At 40.0% G+C, this 26,830-nt stretch overlaps 2 protein-coding genes across 9 annotated transcripts in view; one reads left to right on the top strand and one right to left on the bottom strand.

The window, feature by feature from the left end:
* Nucleotides 1-11,761, top strand: part of LOC126981560 (uncharacterized) — a 28,319-nt gene extending 16,558 nt beyond the window's left edge. For all 3 annotated transcript variants that reach the window (XM_050832930.1, XM_050832929.1, XM_050832928.1), the window contains 6 exons: nucleotides 20-185; nucleotides 773-905; nucleotides 1,274-1,421; nucleotides 1,749-1,866; nucleotides 2,361-2,584; nucleotides 3,532-11,761. In XM_050832930.1, the coding sequence (XP_050688887.1) occupies nucleotides 20-185; nucleotides 773-905; nucleotides 1,274-1,421; nucleotides 1,749-1,866; nucleotides 2,361-2,584; nucleotides 3,532-3,628 (886 nt within the window). In that variant the 3' untranslated portion in view covers nucleotides 3,629-11,761. The remainder of the gene's footprint in view (nucleotides 1-19; nucleotides 186-772; nucleotides 906-1,273; nucleotides 1,422-1,748; nucleotides 1,867-2,360; nucleotides 2,585-3,531) is intronic.
* The window catches only part of LOC126981557 (ubiquitin carboxyl-terminal hydrolase 20-like), a 44,512-nt gene that overhangs the window by 4,198 nt on the left and 13,484 nt on the right, over nucleotides 1-26,830 (bottom strand). For 2 of the 6 annotated variants that reach the window (XM_050832920.1, XM_050832919.1), the window contains 11 exons: nucleotides 25,374-25,542; nucleotides 24,667-24,899; nucleotides 24,346-24,481; nucleotides 23,728-23,920; nucleotides 22,565-22,746; nucleotides 22,052-22,340; nucleotides 21,587-21,885; nucleotides 21,009-21,256; nucleotides 20,737-20,874; nucleotides 19,972-20,565; nucleotides 16,014-16,861 (listed from right to left, as the gene is read on the bottom strand). In XM_050832920.1, the coding sequence (XP_050688877.1) occupies nucleotides 16,535-16,861; nucleotides 19,972-20,565; nucleotides 20,737-20,874; nucleotides 21,009-21,256; nucleotides 21,587-21,885; nucleotides 22,052-22,340; nucleotides 22,565-22,746; nucleotides 23,728-23,920; nucleotides 24,346-24,481; nucleotides 24,667-24,899; nucleotides 25,374-25,542 (2,808 nt within the window). In that variant the 3' untranslated portion in view covers nucleotides 16,014-16,534. Of the gene's footprint in view, nucleotides 1-16,013; nucleotides 16,862-19,971; nucleotides 20,566-20,736; nucleotides 20,875-21,008; nucleotides 21,257-21,586; nucleotides 21,886-22,051; nucleotides 22,341-22,564; nucleotides 22,747-23,727; nucleotides 23,921-24,345; nucleotides 24,482-24,666; nucleotides 24,900-25,373; nucleotides 25,543-26,830 lie in introns of those variants that run through there. The other 4 variants (XM_050832923.1, XM_050832924.1, XM_050832921.1 and 1 more) reach the window with 4 other exon arrangements.

The raw sequence follows: 26,830 nt of genomic DNA, 5'->3' as shown, positions 1-26,830 counted from the left end.
GGCCACAAATATTCTGTAGTTATGTGGGTGGCCGCCTGCATAGCCGACTGTGGTGGCTGGTGTGTGAGAGGTGTCAGGTGGTTGATCAGCTGGTCAAAACTAGGCTGTCCCACCTCCGCCATGCCAACCTCTCAGCCCTCCAGCTCGGGGTGCCTCCTAACTACTACACTCCCCTGCCTGCTGCCGTGAGTATCATGCAGGGTCATCATGAGCAGTCAGAAAAGCACAGCCATGGATGTACATGCAGTTGTCTAATATGAGAAGCTACTCAAAAACTTTACTCATAAAAGATATGCAAAAAGTCGTATTCTGCTGGGGTTATGCCAGCCTTCAAGTCTACGGGCCGCTTTCACAGTCACTTTTGTTTGTCTTTATCGTTACTAATGAGCGGCGATCACCGCAATAGTATGTCCACGTGAAACTGGCCGATGGGGTAGTGGTGGCTGCGGGGTTAGCCTAGCCCCGTACCTTGCCACACACACTCAACACTTTTCGCTTCCTCTGCAGCCACCACTATCCCATCGGCCAGTTTCACATGGAAATACTATAGCAGCGATAGCTGCCATTGGTAACGATCAAAACAAATAAAAGTGACTCTGAAAGCGGCCCTTAGTCATGTAGCTTCAGTTTCAATCGTCTTACTTGTGTAAAGCTTTGAATCTCTCCCTACATTTCTTACAAAAAAATGAAGATATATAAAACTGAATGTTGAATTTTCATGCCATGTGATGGCACAGGATTTGGAGTCTCAGTAATCAGCATTCCCTGGCAGGTGGTGGAGTTGGCCTCGCTTGCTGGGGTGGAGAGTGGGGTGGGGCGGCTCCAGTGTGTCAACTCCACCATTGACCTCATTCAGGCTCAAGCCAAGGAGGCCAGAGTCACCCTTCACCAGTACAAAGACCAAGGTGACCAATGAGACACTCCAAACACTTTATGTAGTTGATGCCATAGGATATTTGCTATTAAAGTTGAGGAGCATAATTATTTACTCTTTTTATTGGTTTAATATATCCCTCCGTACTTTGAGGTGACTTTGTAGCCTGAAAAGGATTTAAGGATGATTTTGGATACAAATTGTGGAAATAGGTGAATCTTGTAAATTATGAATTATATAAAGCAGTAGACTTATTTTTCATGTCATATACCTTTCTGACTTATAGTAAAAAGCAGTTTATCAGTGCACATATTTCAGTATAAAACAAATGTACATTTTTTAATCTGCTTGCTTTCCCCATGTGTATGTTGAGAAATGGTATTTATATTCATCCCACAGAAGGTGAACCAGAACTTGAACTGAGCCCGGAGGAGCTGGTGGCCCTGCTGACAACAGTGGTGGTGCAGGCCCAGTGTTCCAACTTGGTCACCAACATCTACTACATGACACACTTTGTCTTCTCTGTCACAGAAGATGATCCTCTATGGTAGGTAGTGCAGGAAGGAATGTAGTACTTCATCCTCAATTACCCTGCTCTGTATGGGAAGTTTTGTGATAATGATACTAACATTGAAATTACTTTAGTGGAGCTGTATGGTCTTAGCTGCCTAGCTCAGAGATTCTTGAATTATCTTTTTAACTACTCATTATAATAATTATGGTAGTAAAATTCACTTAGTGTCTCTGGTGCCAAGTCATTGCTACTGGTAGAGAAGCTTTAGTCTGCTGGAGGTGGTGGTAATGACAGTCATATTGTTGGAGTCGTCTTGATTCTGAGTTCTGTAGTAGTAATAGTGACATCTTGTATATGCAGGAGAAGCTTGGGTCTGCTGCGCCTTACCTTAGAAAACATCATGAAGCTGGATGTGGCCCGTCTGCCTCCATCCAGCAAGAATTTACGCAAGGAACTTTCTCTCCAAGATCTAATGCAGGTGCAGTATATATGTACTCCCTTCCTTTTATATAATTTCTTAAATATAGTGTTGCAGTGACTAATTGTGTGACAAATACTTCAGATACAAAAATTCATATAGTGAAGTAGTTTCTTTAATTTAGACCATGCTTGCTTTTTGAAACTCACAAAGGGAGGATATCCTCATGTTCAAGAGCTCTCTTCCTTGCAAAGTCTTTTCCTCTCTTCATTTTACATTTCTCTGTTTACTCTAGAGCAGTGGAAGGATCACTAGTAACTTTCTCATTCAATGTGCTTCAGTGACTGGTAGACCATTTTATTCATGGGTGTGAAGGAGATTCAAAGAGCTACTCCTGAAGGAGTTAATTAGATATTTGCACCATAGACAACAATTGTGCCATATGACTTCATGCCCCTTTAGCCACCTCACACCCCTCAGTTTGGGAAACACTGCAATAGAGGTTTCTTGATTATTTATTATGAATTTCATATTAACCATTCTATCCTGTGCAGGTTAGTGCAGAAGTGGAATCCAGGTTTGAGTCCAAAGGTGCCAGCCGCAGCATTGGGGACATCACTGCCCTTGACCTTCAGCTCCACCAGCTCACACAGCAAATCCAGTTATCAACTCAGGCCCTTTCAGAAACACACTTGACTCAAAGGAACTCGGCAGGTCGTAGATCTGACCGAACAGCAACATCACCCACTCAGGACAGTGGGAAAACACAGAGTTTTAGGTATACATACACCTCTGTCTTGATGTTTGTGTATGCCATCCTGCTTTAGTAATCGCAATAATTTCATCTCCACCTGACTTTCTGTCCAAGTCGATTTCTACAAATGTCAAATTTCACCTCTCCACCTGGTATTCTGTTTGAACTGACTTTTACAATGTCTGGGTTGCCAATCCATAACTTTTGTTGTCCATCTATTACTTGTCATGTTTGTAGAAAAATGTTTTTATCCACAAATTTAATGAGTTGATTTTGCATTTCTTGCTTCTATACTATTCCAAAATTACCACTTGCTGTTTCACCAACATTCTTGGGTCCAATTCTGAGACTAAGATCACCCATGAATATTGAGATGGTTTGGACACATGATGAAAATGGGGGAGAATGAATTCATGAAGAGAGTGTATGAGGGAAGGATTGAGGGAAGGGGTGTCAGGGGAAGAGTGAGTATTGGACCGAGAGAGTTGGAAGTAGCAGGATTGAGTGTGCTGAGAGGGAGTGTCAGAACAGGGTGAGATGGAGACACTTCTGCCCCAGCCACCCCCTGGAGGGAAGTTCCCGCGAGGGAGCAGGGCATCGGAGATGTAGATAGAGATTAATATTGAAAAGTTGTAATATATTTTGTTACTTTCATATATCTTCATACAATTGTTCTCTGAATATTAAGATATGCCTCAGCAATCCACTCTCTTGATTAGGTCTTAAGGATCGCTATCACTATACAGTAACTCTTTATTGAAACTTTGCCACCCCCTGGAGGGAAGTTCCCGTGAGGGAGCAGGGCATCGGAGATATAGATAAATAGATTAATATTGAAAAGTTGTAATATATTTTGTTACTTGTTCTCTGAATATTAAGATAAGCCTCAGCAATCCACTCTCTTGATTAGGTCTTTAGGATCACTATCACTATACAGTAACTCTTTTTTGAAATTTTGCCTATTTTTACAGGGAATTCCTTGCCAGCATCCCCTCCTCCCTTCGTGAGAGTCTGCGGCGCCGGCAGTCCCAGCAGCGCAGTGCCATTCAGTCCTCCCTCAATGGCTGAGTGTCCCTCTGTTGATATTGTGAGTCATCTTCCTCTTGCTTGATGTCCTGAAGGTGGTGTCATTTCCTCAAGGATTCCACTTTGTTGAATCCTCTAATGTCAAGGATGCAATTGGATATGTTGTCATGCATATCTTTTAACTTTTAAGTCCCAGACTGATTTGTGTCTGCGGCCACAGTTGTGTGTTTCCGAAAAAAGCTCAGTGATACTATGCTGAGAGGAAACTTTATGCCTCTTTGTTGGTTGTTGTAGGTAATAATTGGGAAAAGGATCACTTGGAAGCTTCACTTAATGCTGTTTCCTAACTAAAGGTTTCAACATCATATTCCAAGCAGAGTTTTCCCCCCTTTTTTTTTTGGTAGACAATGCTGTAGTGTGCATGGGTGCTAAACAAGGATTAGTAGAGTTAAAGCAGGACAGGTCCAAGGCCCAGTCCAGTTAGTACTCTTAATTTATTAAGATAACCATGAACAGAATGCCCACGTCCTATAATTACTTTAACATTGTGCCAGCCACAGCAGTAAAAACAGGAGGCAAATTTTTCCCATATTTAGAGCAAAGTCGACGGCAGCTTTGTCATATTTGTGCTCAGTACTTCTATTAAGATCTATTTGGGATATTATATTTGCCCCTATTGGAAGTCAAGATATTTGCTTCCCACATGGAGTTCATGACATGAGCAAGTTGATGGATCCTGCCATGAGGGACTTGGGATGGAAAGGGGGTCTGCATGGAGACTTGCTCAAAGCAACATTGGGGTTTGTTTGCATTGTTGGATGGGCGAGGCAATGTGCCCCCCTGGCATATGCCCCTATTGATTGACTGACTGAATTATCTGGAAAACATTATAATTGGTAATCACCATAATTTAACTGCATAACCATAGTTGAAATAGATCAAGCCTACTGCTTTATTTTACAGATGCATTGCAGATTTTTAAAGCTATTTTTTTACATACTAGATCAAACTTATGCTTTTAGCATCCCAACCTTCACAGTTGTGGTTTAATGGAGAATATCACTGTGTACATTCCAGTAATATTGCCATTCCTTGTAGGTGCAATTTGAATGGTACTAGTTGTTAGGTACAACAAAAACAAGAGAGCTTGGAGCTTTAAGTGACAAGTGCACTTCAATTTAGATTACTTAGCTTAAATTCATCTCATAGATTTTTAAATGGATAGATGACACTGAAAATATTTTTATTTATATATTTTTATGGTCACTTAAAACCCTTCCTAACCCTCTTGATGAAACCCTGTTAATCATGATATTATATTACTTTTGTTTTACTTGTTAGGATTTGTTACTTCTCTGATGTTTGTAGCCTAATTATGTGTGAATGGGACTATAAAGACAGCTAAGTTAAACTTTGGCAGATGTACAGTTGGCAAAAAAGTATTGAACACCTGTGGGTACTCAATATTTTTGCCAGCGTAAATGTAATTTCTGGGGAAGAAATTTGTTCTTTTACATACGATTAATAATTGTTGTTGGTAGTTGTTGAGCTTCATGATTACAGAATAATTCAGGTTTGTGAGTTAAATGTAAAAATAGTTAGTATCAGTTGCATTATCATTGTCTGGTGTCTTTGCTTTTACTGTCATATTACAGTGTGTTAGCAAAATAGCATATCATCCAAGTTTGCTTGGAAAAGTGCACAGGAAATCTGCGCCAGACAGCTCTGAAGTCAAGACATTGAATTAAGTTGTTTGTAATAAGGCTTCTTACACAACCATATACTACAGACCTTCATGCATTACCTTCTAAGTAATTCAGGTTTTAAAAATGAATTGTAATTATAGCCAGCAGATTCCTCCTGTTCAACATGAGGAGTTAATGTTTTGGGAGGCCATTCCTGCAGGCAAAGTTCAAATTTCCCAAGCTGGCAAACTGCTGAAGTACCTGTAAACATATTAGAAAGCCTTAAATATTAATGCCAAAACTAATATTTTTAAGTAAAAAGCCAAGAGTTTATAATTGCAAGAAGAGTGAATGCATGTTAACTTATAGTCTAGTAGCCAGCCTAGTGAATCTAGAGCTTGTTTCCACTGGTTATATTTTATAGCAATCATGATCCTTTGTGCTCACTCCAACATAACCATCCATTATTGAAAACTTTCACCATTTCCATAATATCACTCAAGCTTCACCTTTTAACTCTGATCAATATCACACCTAATTCTGTGATACAACAGCTGACTTGCAGCAACAGGAACTTCTGGAGCTGGGGCTCTCTGACAAGGGCATCCCAGTCACTTAGCAAAGGCAGCCTTATCACCCTTTCTCAAGCAATCATATTTGTCAACCAGTGCTGTACTGAAAGATGTCCTTCAGTTCAATGCCCCACCAGTTGTGACAACAAGAACACAACCAAATATGGCTTCTACATCATATACAGGTGTTTTATTAACAATGACAGCTTTCTTCATCTTGGCTCCCATCTGAATGGCAACATACATGTGTTACAGCCATTAACTTCTTGGCATCAATCAGGAATGTTGCTCAGCTCACAGAGGTGCCAACTAATTAATCCAGCATAGTATTGATGCCCTGCCACAGAAAACTGCTGCTCAAGGAGATCTTCACTCTTTTCATGCCCTGATGAATGGTGTGAAATCATGATGGGGATGATGAAGCAATCCACCAACAATTTACTATTTGGATATTCTCTTGCATCTTTGAAATATGCTACAGTTTCTAATCCTCCAAGTTTGATGCATTCTCTCCATCTGTTCTTGGTCCATTTTTCATAATATCAAGCACTTGGGCTGCCACCAGGAAGCGAAAGGCAAGAAGTGCCGTCGGCTGGATCTTATCATCGACAATACGGATCAAGCTCCCAAGTGCTTGGCTGAGGAAAATTTTGACTGCAGTAGATTGCTGCAAGCAATTACAACCAGTTAATGCATTATGCATATTAAGGATGTTACAAAACAGGCCTAGTGAATTCCTTGGAGTCAACAACAGGTTTAGACACCAAATTCATAACTCCAAGAGCTTTATTCATTATTATGACCTTATTACTTCAGGAGTAATTAATATGCTTATTATGCTACTTACACAACTTTCCAAGGACGTTCATGATAGCATCCCCTCAATTCTGGGTATTCAACCCCCAAGATAACATTTACTGAAAAAATTTGGTGGAAATATTTATAGGTTCACTAGGCCATATAGGCTCTGCTACTAGACTATTATGAAAGTGGGAAATATATAGATTTATGAAGGGGACTAAAAGAGGCCTCTTTACCCTAACAGTTTATAATAATTATAATGCTGAACATTAGGAAGGCCTACTTTGTCTTGAAGGCATTGTTGCCACCAGTAGATCTACTAATTCATGTTTGGAGAGAAACTGTGATCCCAAATGCATAACATCAGCATTTTGTTGGTTTTCTAAACATTGTTTTACCAACTAGGCTATATCTTATTGTGAATACTTAAAATTTTTGCTTGCTGCAACTGAAATGCTGGTATCAGTATGGATTCATTTTTGTGTTTAACTGAAAACAAAGGAACCATCACCGAGAAGTGCCACATGACTTCTTAGTTGTCTTGTTAAACAGACTTGCAGTAAGATTTTATTATTAACAACTTCCTAAATAACTTTTTTGACACGAGCAGCAAGTTTGAATAAATACCAAGTTTCTACAATATAGTTTGAGTTATTTCAAATAACTGATTCCTTGCTGGAAGGAATATTAGCACATCTTGGATAGTGTTTGTGTGCAGGCATCTTGATAAGGTAGTCATCAGACTTGTGCCCTGGTCACAGCCAAGGATACATGTAGATACAATAATCCCTCCCACATCCAGATACGAGGCCTTGGCTTTGTTGCCTCTATATCTGAATTTCCTTGTCCGGACATAAAGTTCTGACACTGGTCCCCCCATTTTCACGGATTTTCCCCAATGAATATACGTGCATACAGCAGCATACAGTATCATAAATAGCATCATTCATGAGCACAAGTATATAGCATTATCAATACCTGTGCAGAAGAACAAAGATCCAGATCTTCAAGTTATTTGTGCTCCCCTTCTTATGCTCATGGCTCAGACATTGACTGAATAGTAACTCGGAGGTGGATTGATGCCTTTGATAATAAGTGCCTAAGCAGAATCATGGGATATCACTGGAATGGCTGTGGCAAATGGACAATTACTTTGTGAAAATGAGTTGAGGCCTTTTACCTACACAGTTTGTAAATGCCAACTCCAGCTTTATTGCCACGTGGCACAATACCCAGAAGTCAACCGGGTCACTGGGTTGTTTTTGTAAGAGATCATCCTAAGTGGAGGAGGCCAAGGGGAGGCCCACAAAAAGTTAGTGGCTTGAACAAAGTCAATGGATCCTGCCATGAGGTAGTATGGATGGGAAGGGGGCTTGCATGGAGACTTACTCAGAGGGAACCTCAGGGTGAGAGAGGCGACGCACCCCCTTGGCATATGCCTGTTTTGATTCATTGATTGAGTCAGTCTGGTACCTTATAGAGGTGCAGTGCCCACTATATGTAGGTGCCTTGTCTTGTATAATTATTGGCAAGCTCATGGATCACTCCTAAGGGGGTGCATGTATTGTTTTCCGTCCTTTCATTGTGCCTCATGCACAAGTTTGACTTGTATGTATATATAGAGGCAAAATGTGTAAATATTGAATTGGAAGGCATATCATACCATGATCTTTTTTAACAACTTGGTTCCAGGATTTTTGTTTGTATACTAATAAGATGCATGCTCAGAATCAGGTCAGAGGTTATGCAAATAGCAGGCAACTACTTTGTCTGGCAATAGGGCACACACAGCCTAATAATTTTCCTGTAAATTTCAGACCTCCTAAGATGAGAACATGTATACATTGAAAGCATGCTCCATATAGAGCACCTGTGCAGTCAGCAAATCCAACCAGAGTAAAACTTAGCCAAAAAAATCCCTTTGCCTGGCATCACTAATGGGAAATGAGGTTAGTTTACCTCATGTCCAACACAGGAATTCGGTCAGAGATTGCATCGCATTGGACAAACAAAAGAGCCTATGGGAAAAAATTCATTTTCTCAGGAAATTTCTCAAAAATACACTCTACCCTCGATTTCCTGGACAAAATCCAGGGTCCGGAAATTGTCAAACATACGCCTGGTCAACTACAGGAGCTGAAATAAAATCATAGTAAAAAAGCTGGGATTCAGCGAAGTTTGGCGGTTGCTAGACATATGCCTGGCGAAGTCCACAGGTTAATAAGCTGCTGCTTCTTGACGTACATTTTTGCCTGTTTAAAATTATCAGCTACTTAATTGTAGTTATGATCACTTTAATTATCCATATCATATTTTTATTACTGGAATTTTATAGAAAGAACCATTTGCTGGACAAAGTGTGGTAAAAGTCTGGGTCAGGCACTGAATATTGGCAATTTTCAAACTAAGTATTGTAACGTCTGTGAATGGGCCGTTTCCCCAGACTATAGCAATTTCCGATTCCCAGACAGGAGTTTTCCTGTGTGTAAGTACAGGAAATCGAGGGTCAAGTGTACCTTAAAAATACAAAAAAGCCTTACATGTTTACATGGCATGGGGGCAGTCAGACTGGTCTACCCAAGTGACTCAAATCTAGGTAAACCTAGGTAAAATAATGCAGCTCTGTGCATCATGTGACTGCCCCCATTCATATTACTGGCTGGCATTGCACACTATACTTCCGGTTGATTGGCTAAGAGTAACAAGTTCAGTGCACCATGGATGATTTTTCCATGCATTACAGAAATCTCTGCAGATTTGAGCCACTCGTCGGCCAAGTTTGTTGGGCATTGGAGTTTTTAAATGTTACAATTTTTAAAAAATACTTGTCCAAAATATGCCATGTTGGACACAAGTCTACTGTATGTGCAAACGTGCAGGACAATAGGTGAGCATCAGATTTCATGCCTGCTAAATGTGACATTTTTTGTGAATTCTAAACTTTAACTTTAGTCACAATCCCATCTTTTCACCAATTTGGATTACACAAAATTATAATTTCTTGCATGAAGTGCAAATGAAGACTGAATGTAAAATGTTTGCAGAAACTTTTGAGTTAATTCTTGGTAGTTGTGTGCTTTTGGCACCAAGCTAGTCAGCTTAATGAACAACATATTAGCAGAGTTTCATGATTCCTTTACCTTGTCTTGTACTATAGTCGCAGCACCTCAGTCTGAGGTGTGCAATAACGTGCTCTGACAACCTGCTGTCACCAGAGCAAGGGTACAGTATAGTACATTATAAAATTATGGTATGGTACGATTGTAAGGGCGGTAAAAGGATGGTACGATGTTACAGTACAAAATTTTTTGGTATGGTACTAAGTCACAGTGGTTCCCAACCTTTTTTTTCAGGCGACCCCAATCATGCACCTCCAGACATGACCGCGACCCCCACTAGTTTAGTTGTAGATGTGTTATTATAACACCATGTTTGATGTCTTGGCGACCCCAGGGTTGTGAAAGGGGGTACTAAGTCATACCATGCCACACCTGCTGGAGGGGAGGGGAGGTCAGTAGGAGGGCAGCAATAATTAGCCTCTCCTGTCTTGACCTGAACCCTGACCTTAGAGGCTTGGTCACAGGGGTGAGTGTGGTGGGAGAGATGTGCCTCCACCATGGCCCCCCCAAGGGACCTCCAAACCTATCCTTTGGCAACTAGCAGCTGGGCTTCAAATTCTTGTAGAGCAATATCAGGAACAATATTTTATCACTGGTACAGTACGAAAGAAATACACAGGTATGGTGTGAGATTAAGGTGCTGAATTTTTTCTTTTGGTACAAATAACGATGAAGGAAATGTACCATACTGTACTTCATGCTCTGACTGTCACATGACATGCCCAATATCTAATGTGGATATGATAGCTTACGCATAGGAAATAGTTGTCAGTATAAATAACGCATAGGAAATAGTTGTCAGTATAGATAAAATGCAGGCATTAATGATGAATTCCATCAATTAAAGAGTTCATTTTTAGTTTCAAATTATTAAAAATGTAAGACAGCTGTTTTGTTTTACTCTTCAAGGACCATTTGATAATTATAATCAGCCACTTTATAAATAAACAAAACAGCTGTCTGTGACAGAATTAATAATTTGAAACTTAAAATCAAGTATAATTGATGGGTATTCATCACTGCTTCCTATATATTAATGATAATGACAACTATTTCGTATGTGTAAGCTATCATATATTACCTTCGACATCAGGCATGCCCTGTGACGGCAGGTTGCCTTAGCATGATAATACATATATACTATATATACTCCAGACTCAGGTGCTGCAGCTATAGGCCACCCAATATTTCACCCAAAACTACAACACAACCCTGTTGAAAATGGTGAGAAAAGGGTTGCTTTTTTTTTTACAGCAAAGGAAACAGCTCAAGGGCAAAAAAAAAGGAAACAACAAAAAATGTCTTACCAATGTGTGATAAACTGGAATTGGTGGAGCAATATTACTCTATGCATGTATACTTTTTAAGATAATTTTAGGTACCATTCATGTGCCCAAGTTATACAAATCCTTGCAGATACAGCATAAGTAATGGACTTTCAATGAATGTTTTCTCCTTTCCACTGACTTGGTTGTCCTTTGACCACATGAAAGGTAAGATTAGTAATGCATTACAGATGATACTTGAATGCACAAAGGTTGAATACACTGGGTTTGTTCATCTCAAAGGCTGATTTACAGCAGCTCCAAGATGTCAGTCAACATAAAACCTGACATTTTTCAGCCCTGTGCAAACATTATGGGCACGTTGTGTGTGGAGGCAAAAGTGTACCGACTGGAAATATAGGGTTGTTTGGTCAACTTGATTTTAACATTATAGCAAGGTTATAATTGCTGTTACGTTTTTAAGGAAATTTATGAAGTGTTGTCAGTCTTCAGAACTGTCCGGCAGTTTAAGGAAGAGACCTGTAACCCAAAGTTTGACATTCCAAATTTAGCCAAAATAGTGAAATATTTATTATATAAACAGAATATAATTTATACTTAGTTAATAGCATATTTAGTACAAAACACTTGAGTAGTTAGTCTTTATATTGGAATGGATGTTGTGTTGCACCATCACAATGTGTCATTGACAATAAAGGACAGTATTATTATAGACTTGTTTGAATCATACACCTGCACCCAACTGCTCTGACCCTTAATTACAGGGTTGCAAGGATTCTTAAGCCGTGTCCACACTATCGAGCATGCTCGACGGGCAAACAGTGATACCAGATCCCATTCCAATACATAAGCAAGGAGGGTGAGTGGCAGGCACGAAGGTGACGTCAGAAGCGAGGAGACTGCGGGCAAACGAGCGGGCAACTGTCTGTGAGTGAGTTTGAAGGAAACACCAGAAACTGTTTGGACTGGTATGATGCGAAACACTAAACGTTTCCTTGGAATTAAGTAGGAATCTATCTCACATTCAAAGTGTTATGTGCATATCAGCATGTCTGGCGGTCCTTCTACAAGTGTACCTGAAGGAGGAAACTTTCAGTGGTCCAAGCAAGATACAGCATGGATAATTGATATGTACCGTCAAAAACCTTGCTTGTGGAACATAAAAAGCGCTGATTATAAGGACAGAAATAAACGTGTAGTAGCCCTTACAGCAATAACAAGGGAAATACAAAAGAAGTATGCATCCGTTACCACTGCGGATATAAAAAAGAAACTAGATACTTTGCGAAATCAGTACAGGCGTGAAATGCGACAGATCGAAAACTCTCGCAAGTCAGGAGCTGGGACAGACGACGTGTACAGCCCCAAGTTATGGTGCTTTGATGAGCTTTCTTTTCTCACTGATGGTGGCACAATGAGGACATCTCACTCAAACATCGATCCTGACACTAACGAAGCTGTGGAAGAACGTTATGATTGTATTTGACACCACTCATCAGTTTACAACTTTGCCCGCCAGTCTTTGCCCGGTGAAGGAGTAGATATTGTGGGCTAAACTACATCTGGTAGCACTGTTTGTTGCCAGATCCCTGCCTGTGGTTTTCCCGCTTCTGATGTCATCAACCCTCATTCTCACTACCTATTGTGATCTGGTATCACTGTTTGCCCATCGAGCATGCTCGATAGTGTGGACACGGCTTTAGCCTTATGGCTGTCTTATGTCCTATACTTTATAAAAAAAAAGTAAAGTAAATGTGAAAATACACTTGCCTGTAGAGGTGCCCTTTTTTCTTGGAAAGTTCATTGCTGGATGATTTGTTGGATATACTATGTCCTAATAACATCCATGTATTTCAAATAATTCCCAGGTAGTGTGAATCAAAACTTATTTACTACTCATATTTCTCCCTCTTATGTTACATCAATTAAAAATGACGAGTTAAAAGATTATCAAGTAATGAGGCAGTGGCTAAGTGGTTAGTGTGCATGTGGGTGCCCCGTCCAGGACTCGGGTTTGTGTCCCGCCCACTGCTACCAAAAGCTGGGATTTTTCAGTTACTGCCACGTGGCCTAAGGCTACCCACATGCTGTCCTGAAGACCACCTATCACCCTGGACTCTAGATTCTCATTCTAAGAGAGGATCAAAGAAGAGTTCTGATGGGAAGCATCAGCCAAGCAAGATGGCAGCACTATAAAACACCTGTCTGCACCATAACAGGCTGGGGCCGACCATCAGGACCCCCCAAGAAAGCCTACCAGCGCCACAGGCAGAAACTCAAAAAAAGTTTCTTAACATCAGTCGCCCAATTCAGCATCACAAGCACTACTTCAGAAATAACTTTTCACGTATTCTAATGCAGATATGAACTAATTGCAATATTCAAAAAACATTAATTATCAACTTTTTTTGAAGTCCAAAATCTACTCATGAGAACATGAGTGATGGTGAGATGGTGTGAAAGTAAATTGTATGCTTTGTAACAAACAGGCTATTCTAAGCCTATTCTGTAGATTACAATACAATGAATAAAACTATACATTGACAGTATTTTTCCCCACACGCATTTACAAAACTAATGATCATAACTACAGTCATGGATACTGTTTTCCAATCTGCATTAATTTAAATGTGTGTCAAGGTGACATGAAGAAGTGTGCATCCAAACAAATGCTGGTGTTGCTGAAATGAGCAAATGATGCTATCAAATCGAGATTTACCCACGCATTACTTCATAATCTCTGAACTCGTTATCATTTTCAATTGACACATCATACATCGGAGGGAGAACTTGAGTTAGTAAGTAAGCTTTGATTCATAGTACTGGGTAATTACCGTATTTTCCACCATATAAGACGCACTTTTTTAAAAAAAAAGAAGATTCGAAAAATCACCCTACGTCTTATACGCCGATAGTTAGATTTGGGTAGGCCTAGGGGTTATTGTTTCTGGTATGAAACCAACACCCAAAACACCTCCATTTGACACAATAGTTTCCAGATGTCCCCAGAATGAAATATACCGTATTTTGCGGCGTGTAACGCGCACATTTTTTCACTCAGAAAAGGCCAAAAAGTTACCCCTCCGCAGTATACACCGAAAGTACAAATTTTGATTGATTTAAATAATGAACAGTGTGATACAATAGAAAAGGAAAGTATGAATAAGCAGAAGAGAGGAGGAGGACATGACCATACAGGTAACAAGAAGAAGACGCGTCACAAGTGGGAGCCGAGGCGCGTCATTAACACCAAACACAACACACAACACCCCCACGGCGCACCAGTCACCAGTGTGCCGGGTACCTTGGCAGTGATGGTTAAAGCGGCTATTACACGGGAACAATATTGATGGACCAGGGTGCTGCCTGACATGACTGTTTAGCGATCGTGGGCGGACTTGGGTGGATTAGTCTGGAGGTATTTCTGCTGTGCAGCGGCCCTGTCAGCTGACGTTTTCTGTGATACATGTTCAAAAGAACGGATATCCGTGGATGACTAAAGTGTTTACTGTAAACGCATTTTTGTTTCTCATTGCAAAAATAACTATATTAAAACATAATATGATTGAAGAAAATTGATCAACATCTATTTCTACTTGAAAGTAGGTATACGGTCCCTGAGAGTCAAGATCAAGACCAAGATTACCCATCAAACATAGCATCCTCGTATGATTAGTTCCCTCAGTAGCTCGGCGAAAGTTACCACCTGCACACTGCGCAGTGAGTGAATCTACCAACCAACCCTTTTGTTTACCATTTCAAAGTCACAGCTGCTCGGGGTAAGAGCACTGTAATTCTTCAACCAACAGTGGAACACTTTGAACACAGAGAAGGGCACAAAGCAACATACAGTATCATATTCATAACTGTAAGGTGGCCAAATGTAATACTGCATACACATTAAGTTCCGGGAAAATGTGGATTTTTTTCTTTTTCTTTTTTTTAACTAGGTATATCTTGCCAAATTATACATCGGTGCATCTTATATGGCGAGAAATACAGTATTTCATATACAATGACGGTACACCTGTATTAAATTTTGATTCTCTAGATTCATCAATTACCTTAGCTGTTGATTATCTTATGTAAGGTATGCAAAACTATCTTCCATAATATAAACAATGGTGACATGACAAAGCATTTTTTCCTGCATTTAGCACACCTCTTATACACACCAAAAATCAACATTTCTTAAACACGCTACTGTGTACCCTCAAAAGCACCCCATCGTAGGCAGCATGAATTATTCAAGTGAGAAGCATCAACAGCAACTGACATACATTTACTCTATCCGTGACAGCCCATTACTTGGCTTGCCTGCCTCCAAAAAGAAAATTACTGTCACATGATGTGCCAAAACAAATTATCACCAACTTACCTCACTTATTAGAAGTAGCTTTCTATTACTGCTAACTCGATTCACATGAAATTGTACTTTCTACTCTCTTTACACCTGAAATGCTTGAGAATCTTTAATCACATACACAATCATTTGCAACCTCAAACAAAACTATGCAAATCACTGTACGCAACCTGCTCTCACCCACTAACAATCATAATCATGCAAACTGATGAAGATTTCACTGCAATAAAGAAGAGGTGGAGTATGTAAGTATTGCACCTGCTATTGTTACTGACAAGAGCATTCAGAATGTAGGTGACAGCATTAAAGCCACCCATGGGAAAGACAGATGGTCAACTCAAAAGGAGGCAAAATGCCAAAGTTGAATTCCCAGTTAGAATGGTAAGCATACCAAACTGTTGTACACAACAAAGGTACTTTACAAATTTGGAAAAAATGTCAGTATTATAAAATATCAAGTCAACAGATTACTTCGACCACCATTCTTAGAGGAAATAGAAAGTAAGCTTCTAAGTTGTATATTCTAAGAAGACAGCCCTACTTAATGTTATTGTCATAAATATCTCAAGCTTAAAGTTAGGAGGATAAATAAAAATATATATTTATATACATAACAAGTTTGAAGATTGAAGGTAGGGATATTGATATACAATACACATTATCTCTGAAATGCAATAAGACTGCAAGTCGGAGATCAAAATATGAGAAAAGCATCAGAGAAACCCATAGCATCCAATGTGGAAACTAGTTGGGTGCAAAAGATTATTCCATGTATGGGGTACACTACAAGACTGATGTAGTACTTATGATGACTAATACTTTTAATAAAGTGATGTTTATAAATAGATGTTGAGTAAATAAATTTCAAATAAATCAAAACTATCACATCCCTGATGGAAAAGGTCATCAAAACCCAAATGCCAAACCAAGATTACTACTTAGTTATGATAGTTTCATTCTTTGAATGAATCATATTTTCTCTAACAAATACGGCTCACAAATTTTCTCAAATATATCAGGGCTTACTATACACTGTGTTCCAGTTACAAGAAAACTCCTGGAATATAAATAATATATATGTACATGGTATCAAGATTACTGTAACACAGTTCCCATGTGAATCTAACTTTCCTTCTGCCTGGGCTCCTCCAATGCCCCATCACCTGAAGTTTGCTGAGAAATGCAACTATTTGTACTGGCCATTTCCTCATCTATGGTGTTGGGTTGCTCCTGATCCTGATCCTGATCCTGCACCCCCTCCCCTTCCCCCTCCCCCTCCTGTTCTACATCTTCCTCCTCCTCCTCCTCCTCCTCACTTTCCTCCTTCACCTCTTTGGTTGCAGCAGTGCTGGTGGTGCTAGGAGTGGTGCTGGGCCTTGGGGAGGCTGGAGGCTCTGCATCACTCTGCTCTCGCTTTGTGTGAGTTGGGGGAGAGACTCTCCTAACCTGCTGGATGGGGTTTAACAAAATATAATACTGAACAAAATATAAATTCACACAAGTAAATCAAAATTAATATGAACCAAAAACTTAAAAATGAGAGCACTAAAATTTGACAATTATAAATCTCATCCATATTCCTGATTAATAGTGGCATTAACTTGTACTTGCAATGTTGAATAAGGCTCCTTAAATATAAATCACAACCTAAGACACTAAAGAATATCTAATATATAGCTATGTATTACCCCTAATATGAATACCATGACCCTGATCATGTTTTCCATTACATACCATTTTAAAAAGGCATTCAGAACTTAAAACTAAGCCCATCTTCCATGTTCTACTTAGTAGACCCAAACATCCATCACATACACACATACACACCGCTCAAGCACACAGCACTACAGACTACCCTATAGAGACAAGCACAGCATAGCAATCGAGGTACCAAAGTATGAATTACCTTGGACAACCATTCTACAATAGGGTACACGCCAAACAGTTTCTACCAATTACTCTCGTTCAGTTCCAAAGTTTATTCTCAACTTCAATAATTCTTTGACCCACATTCACACGCAATATACATGCACACCATCATGCCCCCTCCCTCCTCTTGTAAGTATACTAATGATTCCTATACTTCACAACACTTTCCTATAGGAGCAAAACCTTAAGTGTTCGTTTTCTGCCCATCTTAAATGAACAGAAAATTCTTTTCCACAATAATCATACAAATCCACATTGACTACACATTTCCTAGTGAACTTTTCAGCTTAATATTACTCTAAATTTTCAACAAATAAATATATCTGGAATATGTTTATTTACAGATAATGCTACGATGAAACTCTTGATGGACAATGCCAAAGCTTCAGCCTTCTATAATGCATGATTGACTAAGTGTTGCCAGTAGCAATCCCTCAACCACTTGCTATAAGCTTTTATTTTTCACAATTGTTAGGTTTCTGAAGCATGACTCTTACTTCGCACTGTAAACAGGTAGACAATCTGAACTCAATAAATAGATATATGTCAAGCAAAATAATGCTTAATTAAATAAAGACAATCACACAAAGCACTCATTCAATTCAATTTGTACACAGTACAAGTATACTTTCCATATTTTTAAACAGCCCTGAACAGATACTGGGTCCAGAACCAAGGGCCTGTGAAGCAGCTTTGAGTAAATTAATGCAATAAAATTCTCAGCCCCAGATTGATGCAGTCAGCATCACACACACAGGATCACTGGTTGTTGATGTTGCATGCCAAGCATCCAACCATAACACCTCAATGAAAAAAAATGTGTGCATGCATCACTCAAGCAGGAAGGAGGGAAGGCAATGAGTTTGTTCCGCAAGAAATCAGAATGCACTGCAAGATGATTTAGAGCAACAAGCACCGCAAAAGTATGGATACTGTGTGAATGAAGGAAAACTTTGGTAACCTTGCCTGGATGAAATAGTTAACATTGTATCTTGAAAGCAATATCTAGGTGCAGTCATCTCTTCTTATTGGTATTCATTAGACTAGATTTATAGTTAGCCATAGCCCACAATTATCACATGCAAGAATAAACAAGATGCCCTTAATAATCACTGTAATGAACATGTGAACTTTTGAAGCTTATAACTTCCTTTCCAAAACATACAACCTGTAACTGACACTGACCTCAGTATGCTCATTGTGTGCAGTCTTACGTACGTTGGTAAGGAGACATTAATGGTGTGCAGTCTTAATGATATTACTTGTGTGCAATCTTTCATCCAACTATTTGGCAAGCAACACTTAAAGCAGGGCAGAAAACAGGCCCCTAACAAACTCTTGCACGTTACATGTTAAGGGACAACTGAACTGATAAAAATGTACAAAAATGTTTGTACCTCATCAGGAAAATAATCTATATGCAACATTTAGGGACAGAAATGAAAACTAACCTGGCACCTCTTCCTCATGTGAAGTGGACTTGTACATACTCAAGTACAAGTCAGTTTTCCATATAAGTGATAGTTTTCAGTAAGCAACAGAGAAAACCAACAAAATGTCCCACATTTTTCAAAGGAACAATTTCAAGCACTGTGCTTCAAAATTCTCCATATTGAAACTTGAACTCGATTATTTGAACTTCATTCCACCGACAGGTGGCACCTCAACTAAAAAATACTTCAATCGTATGCAGTCAATTACAAATAGCTGATCTATGTAAATACTAAACCTAAATTTGTGTAGTAGCTCATTTTTGTGAGGTAACATAGTGGTGAGATCATATATCCTATATTTTGGCAACTGCAATACTGAACTGGGGTTGAGAAGATATACACAAAAAAAAATATTCTAAGTAGAAAAATAGCTAAAGAATCATTAAAAGTTTTTGTGATCCCTCATTATTTACATTTGTATCATGATATCATTAAGCCAGTGGCTGCAAACCATGCATGTTGCAGAGCTGCAGAAACAGTGAGGCTACAGGAGAGAACATCAGTGTACACAACACATCTACAGCAGTTGTCAGCTTTACAGATATATTTTATCTCATATCAGTAGCTTACATGAAATTAATCAAAATTTACCTTCTGCATGTGCAAAATGACAGTTGCTTTGAGAGAAGATGCTGATACATCATCAGCCTCCTAATAATGATCAAAACCGAGTGACACCACTCGTGAAGTCGTCTACAGTGAACAGCATTAACTTTAGTAGTGTCACAAGACATGCCAGCTAACACACTTGGACAATATTATGGTAGAGACTTTTTCAATTAGCAAGTTAGGAATGCTCCAGCACATAAGTACTGATAAAGATGTAAGTCAAATTTTGTAAAATGCTAATCAAGTACAATTAAAGTTTAATTCTTGAGATTCCCGTGCATAAAAGCTTTATCAAGTGTGCACTTCTCCCACAGCACCAAATGCAAAAGTGTTAGGTGGAAATAAAACCTTTCCCAAAAAAATGAGATAGTTATTCAAAAGAAGTGAAAGGACAGACTACATAAGCCACAAAATGATGGGGCTACCTTATGGGTCAGAAGAGGTAGAACACTGTCCAGGAGGTGTATTTTCAGACATGTGACAAGCATTTATGTGTATGTTTGACTGCTACAAAAATATTGTTCTCACCTCCCCAGCAGAAACAGTTCTCTGTCGACTAGTACATGCACCGCTGTGGGGAAGATTTTCTGTACTCAGCGATCGGGACTCAGACTGCAGGTACTCTTGTTTCTGAGCTTCTGGGCGCATTCCCTCCGCCTTCTCACTCCTCCTGGCAGCACTGTGCGGATTCCCATACATCACCGATAACTCTGGCCCCCCTCCATATGTCTTGTAGAAAAAGTGCCACATTTCCTCTGAGATCTGGGCATAATCAGAGCCTGGCTTCAGCATTGGCTGGCCTGTCTTACTTGTACATATGGAGGAGTTGTCAATGGGTCCTGGAGGTTCCTGTTCTCTGCCTCGTACAAAGCTTTCCCAAGTACGGAACCATCTCATAGAAATGGCCACTATGTTAGGATGCTCCTCCTCCTGGAACAGTTTCTTCAGCATGAGGAACATCTCGAGCTCACTGGTCTGGCGGCGTGAGAGTGCATCCAGCTCAGCCCGGCAGGTGACACACTCATAGAGCCGTGTGCATGCTGGTCCTCCCCCAAACACCTGATGGAGGTATTCCCACACTCCCTGATTGAGCAGCATTACCAGCTCTCCCACATAGTTGGCCTGGGTAAAGTATGAAGTAAGATTCAATAAGCTTATAATGAACCTGTTTCATCCATCAATAAATATTGGTACTACTTTGCATTCTACTCCATAAATTTATCTACAGTGATCAGTTCATCAATTCAATCCTCAATAAATTTAAGGAATTCTGCTGAGTGAGGTTAGATTTACCTTTTGTGGTTGTACCCCTCCATGAGGACAGAGAAAGTCATAGTTGTTGATGGGTCCAGGCTCAGAGAATGTGTTGAACTTGTTGACCCACTGCTTGGAGATGTAGAACTGCATCAGAGAGGGCTCTCGGGATGACACCTGACAAACAAAGACCAATGTAATATATGCGCCCATTGTTGCCCAGAAAAGTCATTCAGCAACCCATGTCAACAACACAATACAATTTACTTTCATGAACCATTGGGGTTCACCAAAACAGAATCCTCACTGACCTGCATGAGCTCTACAGTTCGCTGCCGTCGAGAAGTCATCTCAGGGCTGGTCTTCTTGTAGAAAAGTACATATGCCTCACATTTGGCTACAGTCTCCGATGACACCTCAGTAACATATTGGTCATCAAACTCATACCAGCGGTGGTTACTCCAGTTCTGGCAGTAGGCAGTGTAGTGGCCACCCCCAGCAGTCCCATGATGGCAAATGATGGCATACAAGTCATACGTCACAACCTCTGAGGTGCAGTCTGGGGATGGCAGTAAAAGTCAAGTAGTAAAAATGAACAAAAGTTTATGAAGAAAATGACAACTGAGTAGCAATAAAATAAGTTCTACCTTTAGAATCACCCAATCTATTCATACTGTAAATGGCCTACTTGAGCTACAATGGCCCGATGACATTTTTCAACCTATCCACACATGTTGACACTTCAATTACATATATCAAACTACTCTGTATAAATTTCCTTCTCACACATTTATTCCACACCCTATTTTTCATTACTTATTCCCTCACAGTCTAAGGCTTAACAAATTACCAATATTTGACTACTCCCTCACACATTCACCCCACTCACCCTTATGCAGGAACTGAGTGAGATCCAGTCCATGCAGGGGGAAGGAAACATACTGGCTGATCTTAGAGCTGAACATGGTCTCGTGCCTGAACCGCTTCAGGTGGACAATCAGCACCTCAGGTAACTGTAACACTTTGGAATACTTGACACCATTACGCAGCTTGCCACACTTCTCACATGAGTACATGTTGTCCCCCTTGAGTTCATCTGCACTGAAGAAGGCTGCCAGACAATGGTGGAGGGAAACAGCTGGGCCCCAGAACCAAGACCTCACCAGCACCCACAGCCACCACATCCACCTGCCAAGAACAGCCACACCAGTTATTTAATGAGCTCTCTTCTACTGCCATCACAATTTATGACATGGCATAAACCATCATGGTACACCATGAATTTTACTTATGCATTTGCATTCTTTCAGGTAATCCTAATCTCATGAGTAATCAGGAAACAGGGAAAGCTCACCCATCCGTTGCAGTATCACAAGAAGTTTTGGCAAGATGAAGGCTGCTGCTGCTGAGGCTGCTGCCTGCCACTTGTTGTAACTGTGAAGCTGAGGAGTGCTGCAAGATGCTGAGCTGGTCACTGCTGGGGATTGGCAGACTCAAGTCCTGGAATGTTTCTTTCCTTGAGGATATTGTGTTGCAGGTCAAGCACTGGACTGAGCTCACAATGGTCCCATCAAAGATATCTGAGATCACACTGCGGTAGGTCGGGGGCTTTCTCCTTCGTCCAGGGGTGCCACAGGTCTTGCCTGTGGGAGGTGATGGGGGTAAATCCTACCATTCCTTCTACTACATCTACTATTTTCTTAAAAATCTCACACTTATGCTATTTTCAAATGTTCATTTAAATTCCCACAAAACAGAGCTTCACCAACTTTCTCTTCACACTTCCCTGGAGTCCTCCTAAAGTTTCCTAGCTCCCATCTCCCTACTCTATACTAGGATATGAATAAGATACTTAAATGTTACCTACCTTTGAATGATGAGGACAGGGATGAAATAGAAGGCTTGCTGGAACCCAGACCACTAGTGGAGGAGGAGTGTACATGTGGAGAGGCCGAGAAAGACATTCCTACCGAGTCAGAGTCCAGAAGAGTTGTGTCTGAGACAGCGTCCGAGAACTCAGGGCTGTCGTGATCAGGAAGGAAGAGACTCCTGATGAGAGACATTACACGTATATATTACTACATGCAAATTATTGTCTTAACCCTTAAAGCGCGGGTGTCGACAATAGTCGACAGCTGGTGCCTGGGCTCAAACTGCGGGTGTCGACAATAGTCGACAAGGCATTTTTTGACTTAGCGTGCCGTCATATTTAATTTGTTTGTGCTGAAGTAGAGTAAGCATGTTGTTTCTTTAAACAATACCCAAACATGCTCCCTTGAATAATTATTGGTCAGTGTATGCCTTGTGTCAGCTTTGAGAAGATGTCCGCTAGACCTCCCACCTCTTCTCACCTTCCAGTGAATTTCATCCACAAGATGGGGGCCCTTTGACCTCAGCACCCATCAAGGGCATCAGGAAGCCCCAGAAGTTAAGATTTTTTGGGTGCGTTTCACATAAACTGTATAAAAGTTATGCTTTTTATTACTAAATCATAGAAGGGAAGTCCACTAGAGGTGGAAAACTGTCTATAATAGTGTGTTTTCAGTGATCCTACTTCAATATTCCGTACTTGCTCAAGCAATGGTTATATAGTCTTCAAATTAAGGTCAAAGGACAGTTAAGGGTATGTACTTTACAATGATACTCCATTCAGTCACGTGAGGTAAGTAGGAGTGAAGATATGAAAGGTTGAAGTGAGGTACATTTTAGCTTGAATATGCCCGTGTGGGAGGACAGGTACGGCAAAACAAGCCCGCGCTTTAAGAGTTAATCATGTTACTACACAATTGATAGGACTGTAACATAATACTCCAAATTCTGTGAAATCTCTAGATATTTATAAATTACTAAACATCTTTCAAGTTAAAGGCTACCATGCCTAGTTAGTTACAGGACTAAGGCTCCAACAGGTTGACTTTTAAAAGGATATAAGCACACTGACAACTGTCCCTTAGTTATATCCTCAAACACTTCAGATAAGTTACATTTTTACTCATGCAGTAACACCAGATACATCATGCAGTACGGTACCGAGTGGTGGATCTGTGGGTAGCCATGCCAGTCTCCACGTCAATGGTTGCATGGTGCCGCTTCTTCCGCTTGCTGGGGTACTGGTCTGAGGAGCCAGAGGACTGTTCGGACACACCCGAGTCACAGGTCTCGTACTCTGCTTCAGACTGGGAGTCTTCCCTCTCTGAAAGACTCTCTGCTGACAGATCTTCCTCTACAGAAAAAGAGAAGAAAAAAATGAGCTAAAACAGCAAAGGAAGGCCAGTCCCTTTATTTTAACTTATGTGGTCATGTGCTGTTCATGTTCTACCAGAAGCCTGCATTTCATTACGCATATAAAAGTGGGCAAACACATTCTTCTCCATTCCACACACACCATACCATGCTGCATTACATATCCACAACATCACACCTAGACCTCCTTCAATTTTCAACATTTCTGTTGTCATGCCATCACTACAAGGGGCCTTTCCTATTTTAGCTTCTTTACTGCCTCTTCTATCACATCCATCTCAACCTCCCCCTGTGAATATAGCTGCCGTACATTAATCTCTATTTCTATGCAAGTCACTTCTGCTTTTACTCCTACACTTATTCAGCATAGATTCAAAATGCCTGGTTTATCATTTTTTTCCTTACCCTCTAAATCCCCTACATTGTCCTCATCATGGGAAATGACCAGAGGCTCCTTCAGCTCCTCATGTAGCTGGTCCATGAAGTAACGCAGAAACTCCTGAGAATCCTGCTGTGTGTAGCCTCGGAACATGGGGTATAACTGTCAAGGAAACAGCATTACAAGCAACATTATGACATAAAAAGCTTGTGAATCAGTAGCAATATGTAAAAAGCAATGTCAAACAAGTGTGCAGCTCATAAAAGCTCAACTATGAAAACTATGAACTTGCACTGTTAATATTTCAAATCATACAGATCATGACACATTTATAATTACTTTCTCACCTGCTTAAAACCATGGTACAGCAGTGAAGGTGTTATAAAGCTTGGTCTCTTCTTGTGCCACATCTCTACCATAAGTCTTTGGAAAGGTCTCGCTAAGCATGGGGTCTTCCTGTCATTGCACAGAAAGGCTGGACATTCTATCATGAACTGTGCCAAGGGGACAGAGTTGCTCATGGCTTGAAGGGCAGAGTTCATGTAGCAAGTTAAGCCTAAGTTGCACAGTCCAACAAGACCTGGAAAATACAAGGATCTCATATTGAAATGGGCTTGGCATTCAGATTACAATGCCTTTTACATTTATCTGTAAAGGTCAGGGAAGAAAATGTATTGACAAAGTACCCTTAACTCCTTGACTGCAGATTTCCTACAAGAAGACATCACCAAGCTACAGGAATGGAACAAAAAGTGGCTGCTACAATTCAATGAAGAAAAATGTAAAGTCATGCACCTTGGGAGGGGATATCCAGCATACCATTACCACATGGGAAACACTCCACTATCCACCACAGAGGTAGTGAAAGATCTGGGGATGTATGCTATCAGGCTACCAGTGAAAGACAAATCCGTGCCAATCGCAGCATACAGGTTAAGATCATAAATCAACGAACTTAAGGATGCGGTGCTCTAAGATTTAAAGAAATCACATACCACATATGATTTGGATTAAAAATAAAGTAAGCATCACCTTGCCTTAAAATTCTGCTCACCTTTTGCTTTTACTTCCTCTCCTTCATCCTCCTCTTCTTCCTCCTCAGCACTGGATTGACTGGGTGTGATTGGCTGGGCCACTGCCACACCAGGAGCATTGATTGGCCCACCAAGGTGGTGCTGTTGTCCCAGGGGTATGGTCATGCTGGCCAGCACTGAGGAGGTTACCTGCAGGACATAAGCAGGACCTAACATCCTCTCATCCCTGCTCATACACACTGCTGACCATTGAAATCCTTCTCTGCTCACATCTTATTTTCTTACTTGGCTGTTGCTTTACATACCAAACCATTATATAATTTTGTGATATAACAAGAAAACCATCGTTCAGCAAAACTACTAATGAATTGATCTATGGTTGTGATAAACAGAAACTTAATAAAGATTTGGAGGAGATTTTATACTTGAATAAGAACCCCATTTAACCTACTGATTTTCCATGTAGCTGATTCAAGGGGAGCGTCTGCCACTTCTTTAATTATTAGTGTATGATCCTGATTATATTCATGTGAAATGTATGCTTATGGTGAAGTAATATACGCTTACTTTCAGATCTAAAAGTCGATACATAATAGCAGGAAAAAATAAAATTTTATTAAAAAAAACTCAACTCTCAGTTTCTCTCTCATCTAATGACCTACGCTGCTGAAAAAAATTACCAAAGAAACTTAAAGCAGAATCCAAAAGATTCATCATGGAAAATATTTCAATTTTGCTTTTGTTAAATGATGAGAATTTTTTTCAATTTTGTTGGTGTATCTAAGGATATTAATTTTTTTCTGAGACAATTGTCCCTAAACACTTTCCCCGTGATGTGTACCACTGGTGGTACATCGTGCATTTTCAACTGTTGCATGTTGTGCCACCCGTGGTACATTTGCTTGGAAAGACCAAAAAAATCTAAGTATATTTAAACCTTTTTTCATTTGTTTTAGCATATAATATCATTCGATTCATGTCAACATAGGATGGAATGAAATTATAACCAACAAAACATTTACTATTATTCAGTTTAAGCACAGAAAAAAATTATTTCAAAATTACATTTATCCTATGTGAAAACTTTCCAGTATTCAGCTAAATTTGGCCTCTTAATTGTAATGTTTTTTTTTTTAAACCCTTTTTGTAGGATAAAGTAAAATAAATAGGTTCTATACCACCAAACACCACACCAAGCAAGGCAGTCAGTCAGTCAGTCAGTCAGTTAAGCATTCAGTCAATCGGTTAGTCAAAGGTTCAATCAGGAAATATGTCAGAATCTTTTCTTTTCACTTATTTAAGGTAGACTTTCTGATACTCAGTCAGTCATCCGGTCAGTAGGCTAAGTCATTCAGTGAGTTAGAGAATAACCTAAAAATTTAGTTATCTTATTGTTCAGCTATATATACCTTTAGTGAGTCCATCAGTCATTCAGTCAATCAATCAGTTTGTCAGCCAGTCAGTCAGTCTGTCAGCT

Source organism: Eriocheir sinensis, chromosome 48, assembly GCF_024679095.1.
Source record: "Eriocheir sinensis breed Jianghai 21 chromosome 48, ASM2467909v1, whole genome shotgun sequence".
NCBI lineage: Eukaryota > Metazoa > Arthropoda > Malacostraca > Decapoda > Varunidae > Eriocheir > Eriocheir sinensis.
Note: the sequence above shows the minus strand (reverse complement) of the source record. Positions and strands in the feature narration are given on the sequence as shown.